The sequence below is a fragment of the Astyanax mexicanus genome, chromosome 1 (assembly GCF_023375975.1).
Source record: "Astyanax mexicanus isolate ESR-SI-001 chromosome 1, AstMex3_surface, whole genome shotgun sequence".
Lineage (NCBI taxonomy): Eukaryota > Metazoa > Chordata > Actinopteri > Characiformes > Acestrorhamphidae > Astyanax > Astyanax mexicanus.
Window position 1 is genome coordinate 94,238,471 of NC_064408.1, and position 18,495 is coordinate 94,256,965.

The window sequence follows — 18,495 nt, forward strand, 5'->3', positions numbered from 1 at the left end:
CATCAGTGCTCGGGTGTCGAGGCTTTGCTGGTCATTCACTGTGCAGAGCGTATACCCTGCTCGACATGTTCTACCTGGGGAGAGTAAAAGAAGAGCTGTCTGGATCACCACTGAGGTGTCTGAGAGCCTCCAGATGGCTTTGGATCAAGAGAGCTGAGCCATGGATGACTGCTGTTGAGACAGGAGTCATCAGGCTTCATCATCTGGCTCGCCTCCATGAAGGGGTCTGATGTTACATCACTGTTACATTACATCACTGATGATGTGTCCCAGCACATCCTGGGATATACAGTATCTTAACATTTAAAGCTGTCCTTCCCATAAAATCGGCCACGGCGATGTTGAGAGTCTCACGTTAAGTGTTCTGCCTTCACTGTGCGTTTGCGTACACAGCTATGCATACAGCTTAACACTCTTCCTTAAGTAACCAAGACACGTGGAGCCTTTTAGTGTTTTTAATAGAAGCGGTGTAAAACTGGGAAAACAGAAAAAAAAAGAAAACATGGCTTTCAGTTCCATTATATAACTAAAAGAACAATTTATATACAATAAGTAGAATAACAGCCACATTGGCTGAGAGGTTACTACACCATACTACAGGCCAGTTGAAGCCATCACAAACACCACAATAGGAAAGCTAACATCCACTGACTAGCATGACTCCACAGATAAAATAATGCTATAAAACAAATCATCCACCAAAAATAAGATACAAACAGTCTTCAAAATAGGTTCAATAAACAAATTACTCACAGATAATGCTTGAACAAGGGGAAATAAAGATCAGATTTGGATAGATGCTTGCATGATCCTCCATGCTTCCAGCAGGCTGCTCAGTGTCTCTGCAGGAACTGCACCACTAGGGGGAGCTAACGTAAAGACTAAGCATGAGTCAGAATACTCCCCACCTGGCATCTTCTAAGATGCCAAACTGTCACAACAAATATGGTACGCATGTCATTTATTCACGTCTTCAGCCAACAGAAGGATGACCTCGGTGATAGGCCTCAAGAATTTTTTGTGTGTTCCACCCCTACTGATCTTCACTTCAACTTTCCTGACCTTCTTATCAGCACTGGGAAAGGTTTTCACGATCAAGCCAACTGGCCAGTCATGTCTCTTAGCTTGATTGTCCTTTAGCAGGACAATGTCTCCTTCTTTTAGGTCACGTTTGTCATTTTTCCATTTGCAGCGATCTTGGAGAACACTGGCGTATTCCTTTCTCCATCGTTCCCAAAAGGTATTGGCCAAATACTGTACTTGCCGCCACTGACGTCTGAACAGATCACTGTTGTCAAAGTTGCCTGGAGGTACGGGGGGTGTGCCAACCTTCTGGGTAAGAAGCATGGCTGGGGTTAGAATGAGTGGCTGATCTGGATCTGTAGACACTGAGGTGAGTGGTCTAGAATTAACTATGGCAGTGACCTCAGCCATGAATGTCACCAAAACTTCGAAAGTAAGCCTTGATGAACCAAGTTGGAGGAGCATTGCATCGAGAATACGACGTGCTATGCCGATCATTCGTTCCCAGCTGCCACCCATATGTGAAGAATGTGGAGGGTTAAAGATCCATGTGCACCCCTGATCTGTCAGATAGCTCTCAACTTCCTTGCTGTCGCAGCCTTTGGCTGTGATTTGGAGTTCTTTGCAGGCTCCCACAAAATTTGTTCCACAGTCAGATCTTAATTGCTTTGCTGCTCCTCGGATAGCAAAGAGACGTCTGAGAGCGTTGATGAAACTGGAAGCCTCCATAGTTTCAACAACCTCAATGTGGATGGCTCTTGTGCTCATACAAGTGAAAATGACGGCCCAGCATTTTTTGTTTGCATAGCTTCCACGTGTTCTCCTGGAAATAATGGACCATGGGCCAAATATATCCAGTCCTACATAGGTGAAAGGAGGTTCTGTGCTTAAACGGTCAACAGGCAGGTCTCCCATCTTTTGCTCTTGGGTTTTGCCACGTAGCCTGCGACAGATTACACAGTTATGTATTACATTACTGATGGCTCGTTTACCACCAACAATCCAAAATCCAGCTGTTCGTATGGATCCCTCAGTGAAATGCCTGCCTTGATGGTGTACTTGTTGGTGGTAGTGTCTGATCAACAACTTCGTTACGTGGTGTCTGCCTGGAACTATAACTGGGTGCATCTCATCTTGTGTGAACTGTGATTTGCGCAGTCTTCCTCCAACTCTTAGAACTCCTTGTGCATCAACAAAAGGGCATAAGTTTGCAAGGGAACTGTGTTTCTGAATGAGGTTTCCTCTGTAGATACATTCAATCTCATCTGCAAACACATCTTTCTGAACTGTGCACATGATACTTGCTTTTGCTTGTTCAAGTTCTTTGAGGAGGGGCTTGTTGCACACATGCCAGCCGTGGCAGGAGCTGTCTTTTGCTGCTGCGGTGAAGGACTGTGTGATGTGCAAGAGGTGAGCAAAAGCTCTTGTGACTGATTTCCAACTTGAAAAACGTCCAAACCGGGCACTTCCAAGCTGACTGTCTGACATTCGTGTAGCCTTTACTGTGACCTCTGGACGTATCTCTGTATCTAATGTGGGATCAACAAGAGGAAAGGTAGGCTTCCTTGATGTACTCTGTTGTACTTCACTCAGAAAAGCAGGGCCAATGAGCCAGGAAGAAAGAGCAAGCTGGTTTGGAGAAAGTGGTCTTGTGGCATGGTCAGCTGGATTCAAGCTGGTGGGCACATAGTTCCATTGGCTTGGTTGTGTTGACTGCCTGATTCTATGCATTCGGTTGTGAACATAAACATAGAATCGCCTGGATTCATTAAAAATGTAGCCAAGCACCACCTTACTATCAGTGAAGAACTTCATGTCATCTATTGGAGTGTCTAGTTCCTCTGTGATGATTTCAGCAATCTCCACTGCAAGCACGGCCGCACATAGTTCAAGTCGTGGTATAGTAAGTTCAGGTTTGGGAGCTAACTTGGCTTTACCAAAGATGAATCCCACATGGCTTTTTCCCTCAGTATCAGTGACTTTAAGATATGCAACAGCACCAATAGCTGTGTTTGATGCATCGCAGAAGACACAAACTTCCTTCTTCTGAGCTGCAGAGACTGGCAATGTTGTGTAGAGCCTAGGAATTTTCAACTCTTCTAGGTCTTTGAGGGATTTGGTCCACTGCTGCCATTCTGCGTACTTCTCTGAGGGTAGTGGTGCATCCCATTCTTGAGTGTCAGATGTGAGCTGTCTTAGGATGAATCGACCTTGGACACTGACAGGGGCCGCAAAGCCAAGAGGATCGAACAGGCTGTTAATTGTTGACAATACCCCACGACGTGTGAATGGCTTATTATCAACAGTCACTTTAAATGTGAACGTGTCTTTAGAGATGTCCCACCTAAGACCTAGACTCCGCTGCATGGGAGGCAGGTCATGCCCAACATCAAGGTCCTGTAGGCCTTTAGCCAAGTCTTCACCCGAAAATGCTTTCATGACTTCAAGGTTATTGGACACAATTTTGTGAAGTCTGATGTTGGACTGAGCCAGCATGTCTTTTGCTTTGCTGAGTACATTGATGGCTTCCTCTGCACAGGGGAAAGATTTCAAACCATCATCTACATAGAAGTGTTTCTTTATGAAATGTCTCACTTCAGCTCCAAAGGTCTTTTCTCCCTCTACAGCTGACCGCTTAAGGCCATACATGGCCACTGCTGGGGAGGGACAATTTCCGAAAACATGAACCTTCATGCGGTACTCTACCACATCACTGTCAAGGTCATGACCACGGAACCACAGGAAACGGAGGAAGTTGCGATGATCTTCTCTGACCAGGAAGCTGTAATACATCTGTTCAACATCAGCCATCACAGCAACAGGTTCCTTCCGAAAACGAATAAGAACCCCAAGCAAAGTGTTGTTCATATCAGGGCCCTGTAAAAGCATATCATTGAGTGAGACGCCACCATATTTTGCACTTGAGTCAAACACAATTCTGATTTGACCCGGTTTCTGGGGGTGATAAACCCCAAAGCTAGGCAGATACCAGCACTCTGTGTTGCTTTCCAATGGAGGGGCAGGTTCAGCATGCCCGTTGATGAAGATCTTTTCCATGAAAGCTACAAAATGATCTTTCATTTCTTGTTTCTTTTGCAGGGTGCGACGAAGTGACATAAGCCGGGTAAGAGCTTGAGCCCTGTTGTTTGGTAAGCGTTGTCTGGGAACTCGAAATGGTAGGGGTGCCACCCAACTGTTTGTCTCGTCTTTAACAAACTCCTTGTTCATGATGTGGAGGAATTTTTCATCCTCAATGGAAAGAGCAATTTTGTTGCTGTCCTCTGCATAGTTAAAGAACGGTCTGTCTGGATCCCCTTTCAAAGGTGTGTGAGCAGGCAAGACCTTGGAGCATGTGTGCTGCTCATGTGCTAATTTCTCTCTCACAGAGATGCTGTTCTCACAAGGAGTAAGATAGCTGTGACGTCCATTCTCCAAGACATTGGTTTTGAAGACATTCACAACAGGTCTATGAGCACCACCTAAGCAAACATCACCGATAATGACCCATCCTAAATCCAGGTGCTGGGCATATGGAGCATTGTGCTTCCCATTACGTTGGCTTCGAACTTTGTGTACGCGGATGATGTCTCTACCCAGTAACATAAGGATTTCAGCAGAAGGATCAAGAGGAGGGATCTTGTTGGAAATCTCCCTGAGATGAGGGTGACTGTGTGCAGCTTCTGGTGTAGGAATTTCCTCTCTGTTATTTGGAATTTGATTGCACTCAATGAGAGTTGGAAGTCGCAGGTGAACATCTCCATCAGCTGACTCTACCATAAAGCCCACAGCGCGCCTCCCAGCTGTTTCTACTGTGCCAGAGCACGTTCTGAGAGTATAGGGAAAACTGTCGCTGAGTACATTAAAAATGTCAAAGAATGCAGACCTTGCCATTGAAACATTGCTCTGGTCATCCAATACCACATACATCTTGACCTTCTTTTCTGGATGCCCTTCTGGATAAACATGCACTAGGCATATTTTAGAACAAGATTTGCCTTGAAACCCTTGTCCACAGACTTCTGTGCATGTAGAAGTTAGAACAGCTGAATCATGTTCTTGATGCTCCCCACCATGGTCTACAGGGTTTTTTTCAGATTCCTTTTTAACCCAAGGTGCAGGGCTTGCATGGAGAGCAGAAACATGACGATTGCTATCGCACTCTGAACAGTTAATGACTGCTTTGCACTCTTTCGCTTGATGTGCAGTAGAAGCACAACATCTGAAACAAACAAAGTGCTCCTTCAGGAAAGTCATACGTTCCTCAATTGGCTTTTCCCTGAAACCCCTGCACTTCCTGAGGGAATGAGATTTCTTGTGTATAGGACATTCCTTTTCAGGATCTATTACAGGTCTCTTAGTCATAGAGGAGGATGACTGCTGTTCAACCTTTGTTTTGCTAACTGTGACAGGGTCTCTCCAGCGTTTTGAAGGGACTTTATCAGTGCGAAGGGACAATGAGTTGGGTGTAGGAAGGCTGAAGCTTGGGTCAGTCCTCATTTCTGCATTGGAACGCACAAAATCAACAAAGAAGGAAAATGGTGGATACGGTACATCATACTCTCTTTTGTACTTAAACCCCTGACTCATCCATTGCTCTTGGAGGTTGTAAGGTAGTTTCTCAACAATGGAGTTAATTCCTCTGGCTGTGTCTAGAAAGCTGAGCCCTGGTAAGTAACCCTCGCATTTTGCTGCTTCAATTTCAAGGAGCAGATCTGCCAGCTCTTGAAGCTGTACATAGCTCTTATGAGCAACTCTTGGAAACATTTCCAGTCTTGAAAAAAGAGATGCTTCAATGGCTTCTGGAGAGCCATAACAGCGGTCAAGTCTCTGCCAAACCATATCTAGGCCTGTGTCAGGTTGGTTGATATGAACTGCTCTAATTCTTTTAGCATGTTGCAGTGCCTCACCGCTTAACCACTTAATAAGAAGATCAAGCTGCTCACTTGGTTTAAGGTCAAGCCCTTCAGTAGCATTGAGAAAGCTAGATTTCCATGACAAATAATTTGCAGGCTGATTGTCAAATGTTTTCAATCCTGCTGTGACTAGATCTCGACGAGCCAGGTAAATAGCTAAATCTGACACATTGGAAGACTTGGGCTGGAGATTGGGAACAGACTGTCTCCTTTTACATACCTCATCGTGAAACTTTGGAGGACTAAGATCAGTGTAGCTGACATTTGGCTGGGTGGTAAATCGTGGCCTTTGCTTCTGTTGAGGTTGAGAGTGAGAAACTATGCTCCCTGGAGTTGACAAGCCTTTATTGGCACTCTGATCTTCAGGGTTTGTAGTGTTAACATGCTGTGGCTCTGATGTGGCAGCCTCCTCCTTTACAGTACTTGGCTGAGTAGGGTGGTCAACTTGCTGAGGAGCAAAATGAGTCTGGATGTATTCACTAGTGCGACCAAGTGACTGACGATGCGATGTACACTGGCTGACTTTACTACAATGATCACTAATTTCTACATCTATAGCTGCTTCAAGCACTTGAGCTTCTGCTGATGCTGCCTCAGCTTCACATTCCTCCTTAAGAGCAATCAGTGTTGCGTCTATACGGGCTTTCTCTACAGATGCATTTGCATCAATCTGTGCTTTTTCCACTTTCATGGCTATTTCTTGCTTTGCATATACAGCTCGCATGCGTGCTGCTTCAGCCTTTGCTCTGGCACGAGCTGCAGCATTACTGACTGAGGACTTACTTGAGCGTCGTGAAGAGGAGGAAGATGAAGAGCATTCAGACCGTACTTCCAGGCCGTGAAGATCAGGTTTGCTAGCTTTTTTCTCTGACATTGTTGTTTTCAATGATGCAAGCAGTTGTGTCTCCAGTCCAATCTTTAGATGAAGCTATCTTTTTACTGTTCTGCCTTCACTGTGCGTTTGCGTACACAGCTATGCATACAGCTTAACACTCTTCCTTAAGTAACCAAGACATGTGGAGCCTTTTAGTGTTTTTAATAGAAGCGGTGTAAAACTGGGAAAACAGAAAAAAAAGAAAACATGGCTTTCAGTTCCATTATATAACTAAAAGAACAATTTATATACAATAAGTAGAATAACAGCCACATTGGCTGAGAGGTTACTACACCATACTACAGGCCAGTTGAAGCCATCACAAACAGCACAATAGGAAAGCTAACATCCACTGACTAGCATGACTCCACAGATAAAATAATGCTATAAAACAAATCATCCACCAAAAATAAGATACAAACAGTCTTCAAAATAGGTTCAATAAACAAATTACTCACAGATAATGCTTGAACAAGGGGAAATAAAGATCAGATTTGGATAGATGCTTGCATGATCCTCCATGCTTCCAGCAGGCTGCTCAGTGTCTCTGCAGGAACTGCACCACTAGGGGGAGCTAACGTAAAGACTAAGCATGAGTCAGAATATTAAGCGAAGTTTAAGGGTTAACTTTACCCAGCACTCAGTGCTGTATCTTTATAACTAAGGCTGTATCTCTGAAAACATTTTGTCGTTTGAGTTATAGAGCTGTAAAATTGACTGTGGGACGAAGACAGGTAGGCATTCTCTGCTGCAGTGCTGTTAACCAATCAGAGGCAATATGTTTGCATGTATGAATATTCATGAGCAAGAGCCGAAATCCTGTCTTTCTTCAGAGACCAATAATCCAGTGAACTAAAGCAGGACTAAACAGAAACACTGTAGCACTTTTTCCACAAAAAACAGCTTACATGGCATTCATTCATACTAGAGACCACAACTAGACATTTTACAATTCATTTAAAAATGATGGAATGATGGAATTAAAGAAATGTAAGGCTTTCCATGGTTTATCTGTATTGTACAGCAATGTGATGGAATTTAGACTCCACATTCAACCCCTGGCAGTGGCAGGGTACACACACTCACACATTGGTAAAGTATGAAGACAGCAATATTAGCAACCAGGAAGTAAATGGGGGTTGCCTAAAGGGGTTGACTTGCTTTGCTCAAGGGCACCACAGCAATGAATATTGAGGTTAGATTGCTGTTCCTTCATTTTCACCACCTTTCACCCCCATACAGCAGTGGTGTGAAACCTGTGGGTAACGCAACATGCCATCACCTCAGCATGGTGTCGTAGAGGTTCCTAATGGTGTCCTGCGATAATCCATCCTATGTAGCTTGTAAGTTTTCACAGTTTTTCACAGTTTTGTGTAGATTTTGCAGACGGGGTGGGGTTTTCATAGTGTCCCCAATAACATCACATACATTTTCAATTAGGGACGATAGATCTGGAGATGCAGCTGGCCATGGCATAAATAGCATCAATGTTTTTAAGACAAACTCTTGAGATGGCAGCAGTGTGTGGATGAGCATTGTCCTGTTGGAATGGAAATAAAGATTGTTTAGAAAAGATAAAACCACTGGTTGGAGAGCTTACAGATATGTTGATCTTCTCCACATTCAACCTCACTCACAAGATAATACCTCACAACCTCACAACTCAGAACAATACAGCTGTTCCCAAAAGCCATCCCCTAAAGTAACCTCTCATGATCAAATCATATACTGCTGTTCAATTCTTTTTGGCCTGTTTTTGATTATTTATTGCAGAGAATGAATAAGGTACATTTCAAATTTATTAGATGAACAAATTAGATGTTTGCTGCTGTGTTAATGTTTAAAATGTTAGATTTATCTATGTATATTTAAAGGAGCAATCAGTAGGAAATGAGAATGACCATGTAAGTGTCTACAGCAGTCTGATTCTACTTCACAGTTCTAGTTAGAAAACGCTGGCTAAAGCTCTGCTGGCAAGAGTTGCCAGTGCTTGAACTATGTATGTTTCCTTAAAATCTGATGATACATTCTGCTCATTTTATCATTTACTACTGAAATGAATAATGTAAAGTAAATAAATGTTATGACAGAGGTTTTATACTGCTCCACACTGAGGCGCTGCGATCCCAGCTGTCTCTTCTCAAACATGTACTGTGTATCTGAAGTTGAGAGCAGATAGGGTGGCATGTTGTTTATAAATATTCTTTCAGCTTTGGTTAGAGGCTCACGCTTCTGTCTAGCTGTTGTATCTGCTGTCATCATTAAAGGAGGTCGCTTCCAGTGAGAAGCATCTGTTGATTTTCACCTGGGTTTTAAAAAAGACGAAACAGGAATGTGATCAAACGTTAATAAATCACGTGTAAAATACTGTATAATCAGCTGGACTTCCAGCATCCATTCTTATTTTCTGTGCCAGCCTGCCACATTTCACACAGTGCTCCTACAGATGGATCTGCATGAGGGAGAGAAGCGTATTTTGTTTATTTCCATGCATGTGGCCCATAAACTGTGTTTATCCTCGTGCTGTCAGTGTGAACTTCCAGTGAGCAGCAGATCTTTCGTTTTCAGCAGATGCAGCTCCAGAGTCACGCAGAGTTCAGTTCCTCTCAGCATGGACTTTTGTCTTTTACTTTTCTCAGCATGTACAAGGCTCTCCTTTTGACTATTTCATATTTGCGTGCATGTTCACATTAATTTTGTAAAAAATAAAACTAATCTCAGGAAAAACTCAGCAAAGCTCAGCCTCTGTTCATTTTTAATATAATCTTCAGTTTTTTCTGCTAGACATCCAGCAGCAGGTATAGTACACAAACTTACAAAATAAAATATTTAAAATATAAAGATAAGGATACATATAAATACAATCAAATAATATTATATTAGTATATTCTTAGTATATACTAATATAATAGTATATTCTTAAGTAATTGCTACAAGTACAGCCATAATCACATGATTAATAAACTGTTACTTTGCACAATTTTTCAGTCTTTTCTGTGAGCACTGTCTGTTGTACAATACTGACATACTGTATGGTACTGTTCCACTGAGTTGGCTGCAGTTATACTTTGTTGTATCAGGGCACAGTTGTAATGCGGTGGCTACCTCATCTGTCTCTTAGGTCTCTATACATTATAATTTTCTTATTACGCTTTGTGTTTCTGGTTCTGGTATTTTGTTTTGGTAGCTGAGTAACCCGTTCTGTTATCTTTCATGTACAACATGTTCTGGAGTTACAACAAACCCATTGTAGTCTATTTTGTTTCATTTCCTCCTCGTGTGCACCATGTCTTTTCTCAGTGTGTCTCTTTCTCTGGTTTCTCTGACGGATCTTGGTGTTCTTGCTGTGTTAGGAGATGATGACCAAGCTGATCACAGAGACTCCAGACCACCCCATTCCGTTCCTGATTGGTCACCTGCAGACGAAGCAGGAGAGCCCCGGCCGGCTGCAGAGAACACTGTCCGGCTCAGCGGCGCTGTGGGCAGACAGCGGCAATCCAGGTCACAAATAATTAACATCTCATACAGCTCTCTATCCTGCTCTTACTTTTCTTTAAGACTTGTTCTGATGTTCTTTGAGGATCTGCAATATTTTGTTAAAGCTGAACTGATTACTCTATTTTTATGGATGAAACTGACATGTTGTACCTATAATTTTGAAATGTTATTTTATGGAAATTTCTTAAACCTCTACATTCAAGTAATTTTAGCACATGTGAAGCGTAATAAAAAAAAACTAAATACACTCATATTGATTACTTAGATTTGAAAATAGATTTTTTTATCACTCAGTCTCTCTGTTATAAACATACATCTCCCTTTCTTTTAAGATAATTTCTGTTCAGTTGCTGTTAGATGATTATAACATGAATGTTGACTCATTATTGCTCCCCTCTATTAAACAATTCCATTCATAGCTATAGGACTAGGAATAGTTGAACCCCCTCCTTTTTAAATAAAATTCTTTCTAATTTTCTCCCTAATTGGGAAAACCAATTGCCCAATCCCTGTTTACTTCACTGGGGATTCAAACCAGTGATCCAAGTTCGCTATTGTTAGGTTTTGCTTTGTAAAGCTCTTTGGGAAATTCTGTCTCAATCTTTATTCGCTAAGATTGATCACTTTTGGAAAACACACCCCTGAACTCTCAGATCACCGTTTTAACAAATAGTTTTTCTCCAAGATGCTGAACTATTTTACCATAAAAGAAAGAGTGAATCATCCCTATTTTTCTATTATTGTTTGAGCAAAGTAAAGAAAAGAGATTATGAGAAGTTCCTGTTCTTAAACGATTCAGTTCAAACAATGAAAGAATGAGTAATTAAAAGCAGATCTTTTCACTTTCATAACAAAACAGCAGATCTGATCAATTTTTAATTCTATTTGTAATGTTGTTTTGCTCTTGTTCTCAGAGTTTTGTTCTGTGCTGTTTTTGTCCTCAGAGAGCAAAAGCAATCGACGGGATTTCAGGAGTTATGATAAAGCCTGGCAGATTCACCCCAAAAAACCCAAGAAATCAAAGAGTGACCTGGCAGTGTCCAATATATCTCCACCCTCGCCTGAGTCTAAATCATGTGAGTAATGTCTTACATATAAATCCTTACAGGAAAAGAAAACGTGTAAAATAAAAAGGTGATCATGTGAAGTGTACATAAATTCAGTGAGCAGCTCATTCATTTTTGTTTCTTATTGCGGAAACATGACTGTAAATGTTTAAAGGTTAAAATCATGATGTAACATAGACGCCACAACATTTTGTTATAGAAATCGTAACAGAAAGACGTTTCTGGAACTTAAAACTTTTAATTACAGCATTTGGATTGTTATAATGGCTAGAAGAGAGATGCAAAAATGAAAAGTACACTTTTAAAATTAGATACTTAATTAGATCTCAAGGACTAAACCAGCTCACCTACATTCTGTAAATAAGTTGAGATTAACAAACACAGATCCACACAATTATCCTGTGATGATCTGAGGATGTTCAGTATATGTCCTTTAGATACTTCATGAGTTAAAATTAATTTACACATCTTTTAAAGGGTCTGTGACACATACATCACTCTGGGTTCTTTTGGGTAAAGAAAGCAGAAACAGTCTTATGCAATACTTTTGACACTTTTTGTGGGTTTTCTATGTTCAACTTATTGGTCTTGAATAAGGTCTTGAAACAAAACTGACTGTGTTTAATGTGCTATTATGTTTTCACACAGTGCATTTAGTGTTGAAATTAACTTATTTACACTTATTCACAAATCAAAAATATGTAAGTTGATCAGGGGTACCCTAACCTTTGCAAAAGACTGCTTTCGACTTCATTGTGTATAAGATGAAGCCAAGTATCAACACATATGATGCATCATTCTCAACTATTAGGCTATTAGGCTATTGCTACTGTTTCTTTGTGACTAACCTAAAATCAGATGACTTGGCTTCTCTTGTCATATTTAGTCTCGGGCAGATTCGGGCAGAGGAAGCTCATCCTACATCAGCATAAAATACTATAAAAGCTTTATCTGGAGACAGCCTGCAGACGTATCTGTACTGGTGAGGGCTGAATGATACATAGCTGCAGTGAAATATGTCATACTGAGGCAGAGAGAAAGACGTAAATAATTTAATATCATGCTCTGTCACTCTGCCAGTAGCTTCTATTTCAGACTGGAAGGAGGACGTTGTCTACTTTTAGAGAGAATGGCAGTGAGGTGCAGAGGATCCGTCTCATTCGGGAAGCTTGTGGGCAGCTTTCTGTCGGCCGTGCCGGTAGATTCCTCTGTGTAGGTGGCTCTCACTCAGACGCGAGGGTCTTTTTTTTCTGCTTCTGTATCTCATTACATCCCCCCCACCCAATATATCAGGTTCCCACCACAGTAATTGGCTGACTGTTGCAGTTTCTGTGCAGTTTTTTCTCAGGTAAAAGATCAATTACTAGCGTGGTGGTTTTCCAGAGAAGTATAAGTAGAACGGAGCAGCGCATGACATGACAGTAGAGTGTTAATGACGCTTGAATAACGCAGCTAAGCAGATGGCAGCAAATAAAATATTCCTTAATACATTTTTGACATTAAAGACATGTAATAAAAGATCAGCAAACCAGACTGATCTTTTGCTGGAACAGTATTTTACGTCAAAACTGAATATGATACTACTGGCTAGTTTGGAACATGCACTACGTATGTGATTAATAAGAACTAGAGGGGAGAGAACTCAAAGAACTGGGCTGGGTTTCGGGCAGCTTCTACTTGCAGTAGATAATTCAGCAAGAAATGAGAGATAATAGATTTAAAGGGAGAAGACATGGTAGTAGAGGGGTGTAAATATGAGTTGTGAAAATGTGATTGAAGCATATATCATATTTATAGAATATTAGATTGAGTTAAGAGGCTTTAGGCAAGTTTCTCCTCTCAAATTTTGGATTTATTTTATCACACCATGTATGAAGCTTTTAAGCTATTAGTTTGTGACTTGTGCATCAGCTTTTGACAGACATAAAACCTTATACATTTTGGGTTAGGTGCCATTTTGGAGGTATTTTGTGATCTATTAATATTATATAATATTTATACCACAATAATGATACCATTTATTAATATACATAATTGTATAGGTAAAATGATAAATCTAGGTATTTTTTTAAAAAAACTAGTTCATTTATATAAAGCTTTTTGCAACTGATGTCACAATGCTCCTTTACAGAAATGTGGTAGCAGGACAGAGAATCACACAAAACACTGAACATACAGCTCAGAATCCTGTGAGCAACAGAGGCAAAGAAAAACTCCCTCAGAGCTGAAGGAGGAAGAAAAGTAGGTTCACATGTACCTTGTGCTATCACACATACTATCAAGGCTAATATATAAGAGGGGGCCCATCCTCCTCTGGTCAGACAAATAATAAAAGAATGGTAAAAAAAATATATATATTATTATATATTTTCATAGGTCTATTAGATTCAGGTGAATATCTACTCCAGCAATAGAAGCAGTTAGAAAAAGCATTTAGCCGACACTCTAATCCAGAGCGATTTACAAGGTGATTTCTATTACAGAGGTGCACCAAAGTAGTGTTAGGAGTCTGCCCCAAGACTCTTATTTGTGTAGCGCAGCATTTAGTCACCCAGACCTGGAATTGAACCCACATGGTTCCCACATCGGTAGCTCACTGGTAGGTGGTGGTGTTATCCACGACACCACACCAACCACTAGTTAGAGTTCATAAAACGTCTGTGTAATCTGTATTGGAAAGTAAACAAGTCGTCTGAGGCAGGTGGAATAAACTGGGCGGAGAGCAGCTGATCTGTGGTACATGTTGAGACTTGCAGAGACTTTCATCAGTCTATCCAAACAGCTGACAGGAGAACCTGAGGGGCAAACATCCAATCGGAATAAGGCTGGACAGGTTGGCAGTCAATAACTCAGAGGGAGGCAGAAAGATGGAATATAGTTTTGATGTGGCAAAGTGTGGCAAATGAGGCAGATCTGAATATGATATTTATATCATAACAGCTAGCTAATGGGAAAGAGCCAGAAGGTAACATAGACATGGAGGCACCCAAAATCCTGAAAGGTTGCTATGATGTTGCTAAGTGGATGCTGTAGTATCCAGGTGGTTGCTGTGGTTTTCCTAAATGGTTGTTGTGGTATTATAGGCGGTTGCTTAGGGTTTTTTTTTTTTAAGTGGATGCTAGATCGGTGACACATTGTGGCAAGATTATGATTGCTATGGTATTTCAGGAAGTTGCTGTGGTGTCTCAGGTGTTGTAGAATGGGACCAAAACCTAAAAAAATCTGCTGCCACTAAGAAGCCATGCTTGAACAAAAAGATGTACAGTATACAAGCACATTTGGAACAGTGTCGATATGTTGAAAGCTGCAGAATGAGATATGCAGTGAAACCCCTAACTAATCAAAAAAGCAAAACAAATAAAAGAAGAAAAGGAAGAAGAAAATTGCTTTGCGATGCACATTCATAATAAAACCTGTTAAAAGTTTGGGTAACACTTTACTTGGATGGTCCACTTTATGGCCCTGTTGATGCTCAACTGACATTCAACTAACACTGAATTGAATGTCCATTAAATGTAAGTTAATCCTATGTTGAATGTAAATTATTCAAAATAAGAACCTAAACCTATACCCAACCCTAACCTTAACCCTTAATCAACCCTAAAATCTAACCCTACACCTAACCCTAACCTTAACCCTTAATCAACTCTAAAATCTAACCCTACACCTAACCCTAACCTTAACCTAATCTTAAAACCAAACCCTACACCTCACCCTAACCTTAACCTAATCTTAAAGTCTAACCCTACACCTCACCCTAACCCTAACCTTAACCTAATCTTAAAATCTAACCCTAAACCCAATCCTAAAATATTAAGATAAGCGTTTGGATTAGAGTTGAATGTAGGGTTATACTCAATAGAGAATCATTTACTTTCACCTTTCAGTTCAGTTACATTTAATAGACATGTAGTTGAATATTAGTTGAGTGCCAACAAGGCCATCAAGTGGACCATCCAAGTAAAGTGTTACCAAAGTTTGTCTAGGTGGTGGTGTATGACTCTGTAGTATATTAGTTTGTGAGTTGTGTAATAGATTTGGGATATATATTAGTTTTTGACTTTTGACTTGACGTGTATTACTTTGTGAGTAGTGTAATAGTTTGTGGCTTGTATCTGGCATATTGCCTGGTGACGTGTGACGTGTGTATTAGCTTGTGGCTAGAATTTTAGAAAAAGGAAATGGCATTCCTCCCTCTAGGCTGGATTTATTCAATGACATGCCCATCCTAGACTTCATTAAAAAAAAAAAAAAAAAAAAAAAAAACATGCTCCCGGCTTTATGATGCACAATGCTAGTCATATGTAATTGTAATATTTCAGTAGGAGCTCACGACTGCACCTAAAATTACTGTATTACAGTCGAATTGCAGCTTTCCTGATGAATAGGGGAATTCAATTAATTTGGCTTAATGATTGCATTAAAAGTAAGTAAATACATAAATTAAAATGCAACTATCTAATAATTATCTAATAAAGGAAAGCTAAAATAACATAGAAGAGGTTTTATCCAGTAAGATTTAACTGTTACTTTTTATGTGAGGCCATTAAAAATTCTGTAAAAAAATGATTTATTAAAGCTACAACTTTTACCAAGAATGGGCAGAAATAAGCAAGAAAAGTAAGTGTATTATAAAAATAAGTGTTGTATTGGAGATAAGAAAATTCACAGTCTGTAGGTTTTTATATTTTCAGTTCAAAATTAAAAGCATTTAATTTTTTTTTAATTTTTTTTAATTTTTTAATTTATTTTTTTTCAAAAATATTTCTGTATTTTTAGTAGACCATAATACTGCAAATGTCACCAGAGACCCAAAGAGCTTTGGAACTTCTCAGGCTCTGCTTGTCCTGAATAAAAATTATGGGAAAATCAATTTTCCTCACGCTGATGCATTAGCATCAAGCTAATGTCAAACCAGCTAAATTATGGATTTTCTTTAAGAACCAAATTCCAGCCTTTTCAAATCCTCACTGCATCCACTATAACAGAAACTAGTGTCAGATCAGCATGAATCTTCTAGTTTGTTTTATTATTAATCAGTTTGAGTGAGTTAGCATGCATAATGGCGTGCAGGCTGTAGTGCTACAGAGCATGCACACTGAAGTTAATTGATGTAGGCCTTCCATTAGACGGCCAGTGGGCCTGGTGTTCTGACATGCAGCTGTAAAACTGCCCCCAGCAGCCTTTTTCTGTGTGAAATTCAAAGCAGTGTAAGTGGGAAAGGCAATGAGAAATGCTAGCCGCGGTGTTCTTGACAGCTTATGCCTGTGTGTGCTGTTGTTGCTGTGTTGATATGTGACATTCAGGGCAATTGGAAAGGCTGGGTGAATGTGAGGCATTGTTTGTGAAAGGCCTTGTCAAGAGAAGCTAGGAAGGTTTGTAAGGATGTTTTCACACTTTAAAGTCAAGAGCAGAGACCAGAGTGTAAGATTGTATATATTTGATGCAGTAAGTTTAGGTTTTACTGCAGGTTAATGAGCAGGATAAAGAATGTTCTGCTGTCATCACCTACATGGGCACCGACTCTTTATACTTGACACTGATTGGTTTGTATAATTGTAACATTTCGGCAATTTGCCTTTCCAGCTGTTATGTTAAATTCTGTCTCTCTGCCAGAATTCAACTCCCCATCACACAGCTTATATTTCTCTTTATAAATAGGTTCATTTACATTCAGTAAAGTAGATCAATGAATCTCAAGCATACGCACTTACATCCACACATCTGTATGATGTGGGGAATTATAGGGAATCAGATTTTGGCACAACACCAGTTTTTTCTTATTTTATTATTTAAAAGCTGGTGATAGTCTGCCTCAACTTCCTCTCATTGGTCTGAAAATTTAACCAAACTAGCTTAGTGTTTTTATACTACCAAAAAAGGTGGTCTCAGTCCCAATCTACTGAATCATGCTCCTGTTTGTCTGCAGTGTGAAAGGGTTGCAGCTGTATGGATGCAAATGCTTATGATTATGACCCCTGTATCTACTGTAACTGTAGATTAACCCTTAATTTTAAACTACAATTAAAGGAACAAAGAAAACAGAGGACTATTTATACAGGTGCAAACAGTTGTGAGCCATTAGCAATCAGAAGGAAGGCGAGGTCGAACGTTGCAGAGTCCCGTGTTTAGCTGAGTCATTATAGTCCATTGACAGGGATTGCTTTAGAGGAAACATTGGCCTGAGCAGGCAGACTGACAGCGTCAGGGCTGAAAGTCCAAACCAAACAAAGCTGCCTAAAACTTAAATATATCTGAACCTGTCTTCTAATTAAAGCATTAGGAAGCACATTTTCGCTCGACATCCTGCGCGCGCCTGAATTATTCAAATCCTAGCCGGTTATGTATTTCCACATGAAGTGTTCGCTCTCTGAGATATTGCTCGTGACAGATGTCCTGCGTTAAGCTTTATATTCCCCTTGGACTCGCATGTGGGCCAAAAGTAAAGGCAGGAAAGGTAAAGTGGGCACTTACCCAGCAGAGTGCATGAGTGATGGCCGCTAAAGCTGGACCGCTTCCACTGCTTAATTACGCTGAATCACAGGCACCCTGAGCCAAGTCACATCTCCCAACTCCAGAATAAGAGAGAGGCGAGGACTTCCCTCGAAGCTGTGTGCTCAGCGAGGCAGGAGAAATGTGCCCAATACACGCTTGCTGATTAGTAAGAAAGAGTTTTTATTCATGTAGGTCATGTCAAGACAGCAGATGTTGAGAATGTTCAAGTAGTTGTTCTTTGAATTTATTAGTATTGCTTTTCATTGTTCTGTAGAATAAAAAAAATACATCATAAAAAGTATCTCCAATTTCTCCAGGTTGTTTCTAATATTAGTCAAGATTGACCATTTCCCAGCAACACTGAGCCATATTTATAAAATGCACCGCCTTAAAATTTACAATAACAGAAGCAAACAGCACTGCATTATCACCCGTCATCATTCATAAACGAGGAATTCATTGTGTGCTGTTTGCTTTTCTCCTCATTTGCTTGTGCTGTTACTGATTCATAACTAAACATCATTGCAATCTGCAACAATACATCAGCTCATATTGGTGCAGAGCATTGAGCAAAATGACTAAGCATTAGAGCTGCATAATATTTAAATAACTGCCATTGTACATA

General features: G+C 40.4%; 1 protein-coding gene across 2 annotated transcripts in view; it reads left to right on the forward strand.

Moving 5' to 3' along the window:
- The window catches only part of c1h8orf34 (chromosome 1 C8orf34 homolog), a 166,745-nt gene that overhangs the window by 24,982 nt on the left and 123,268 nt on the right, over positions 1–18,495 (forward strand). For both annotated transcript variants that reach the window (XM_015606949.3, XM_049485830.1), the window contains exons 2-3: positions 10,164–10,311; positions 11,253–11,384. In XM_015606949.3, the coding sequence (XP_015462435.1) occupies positions 10,164–10,311; positions 11,253–11,384 (280 nt within the window). The remainder of the gene's footprint in view (positions 1–10,163; positions 10,312–11,252; positions 11,385–18,495) is intronic.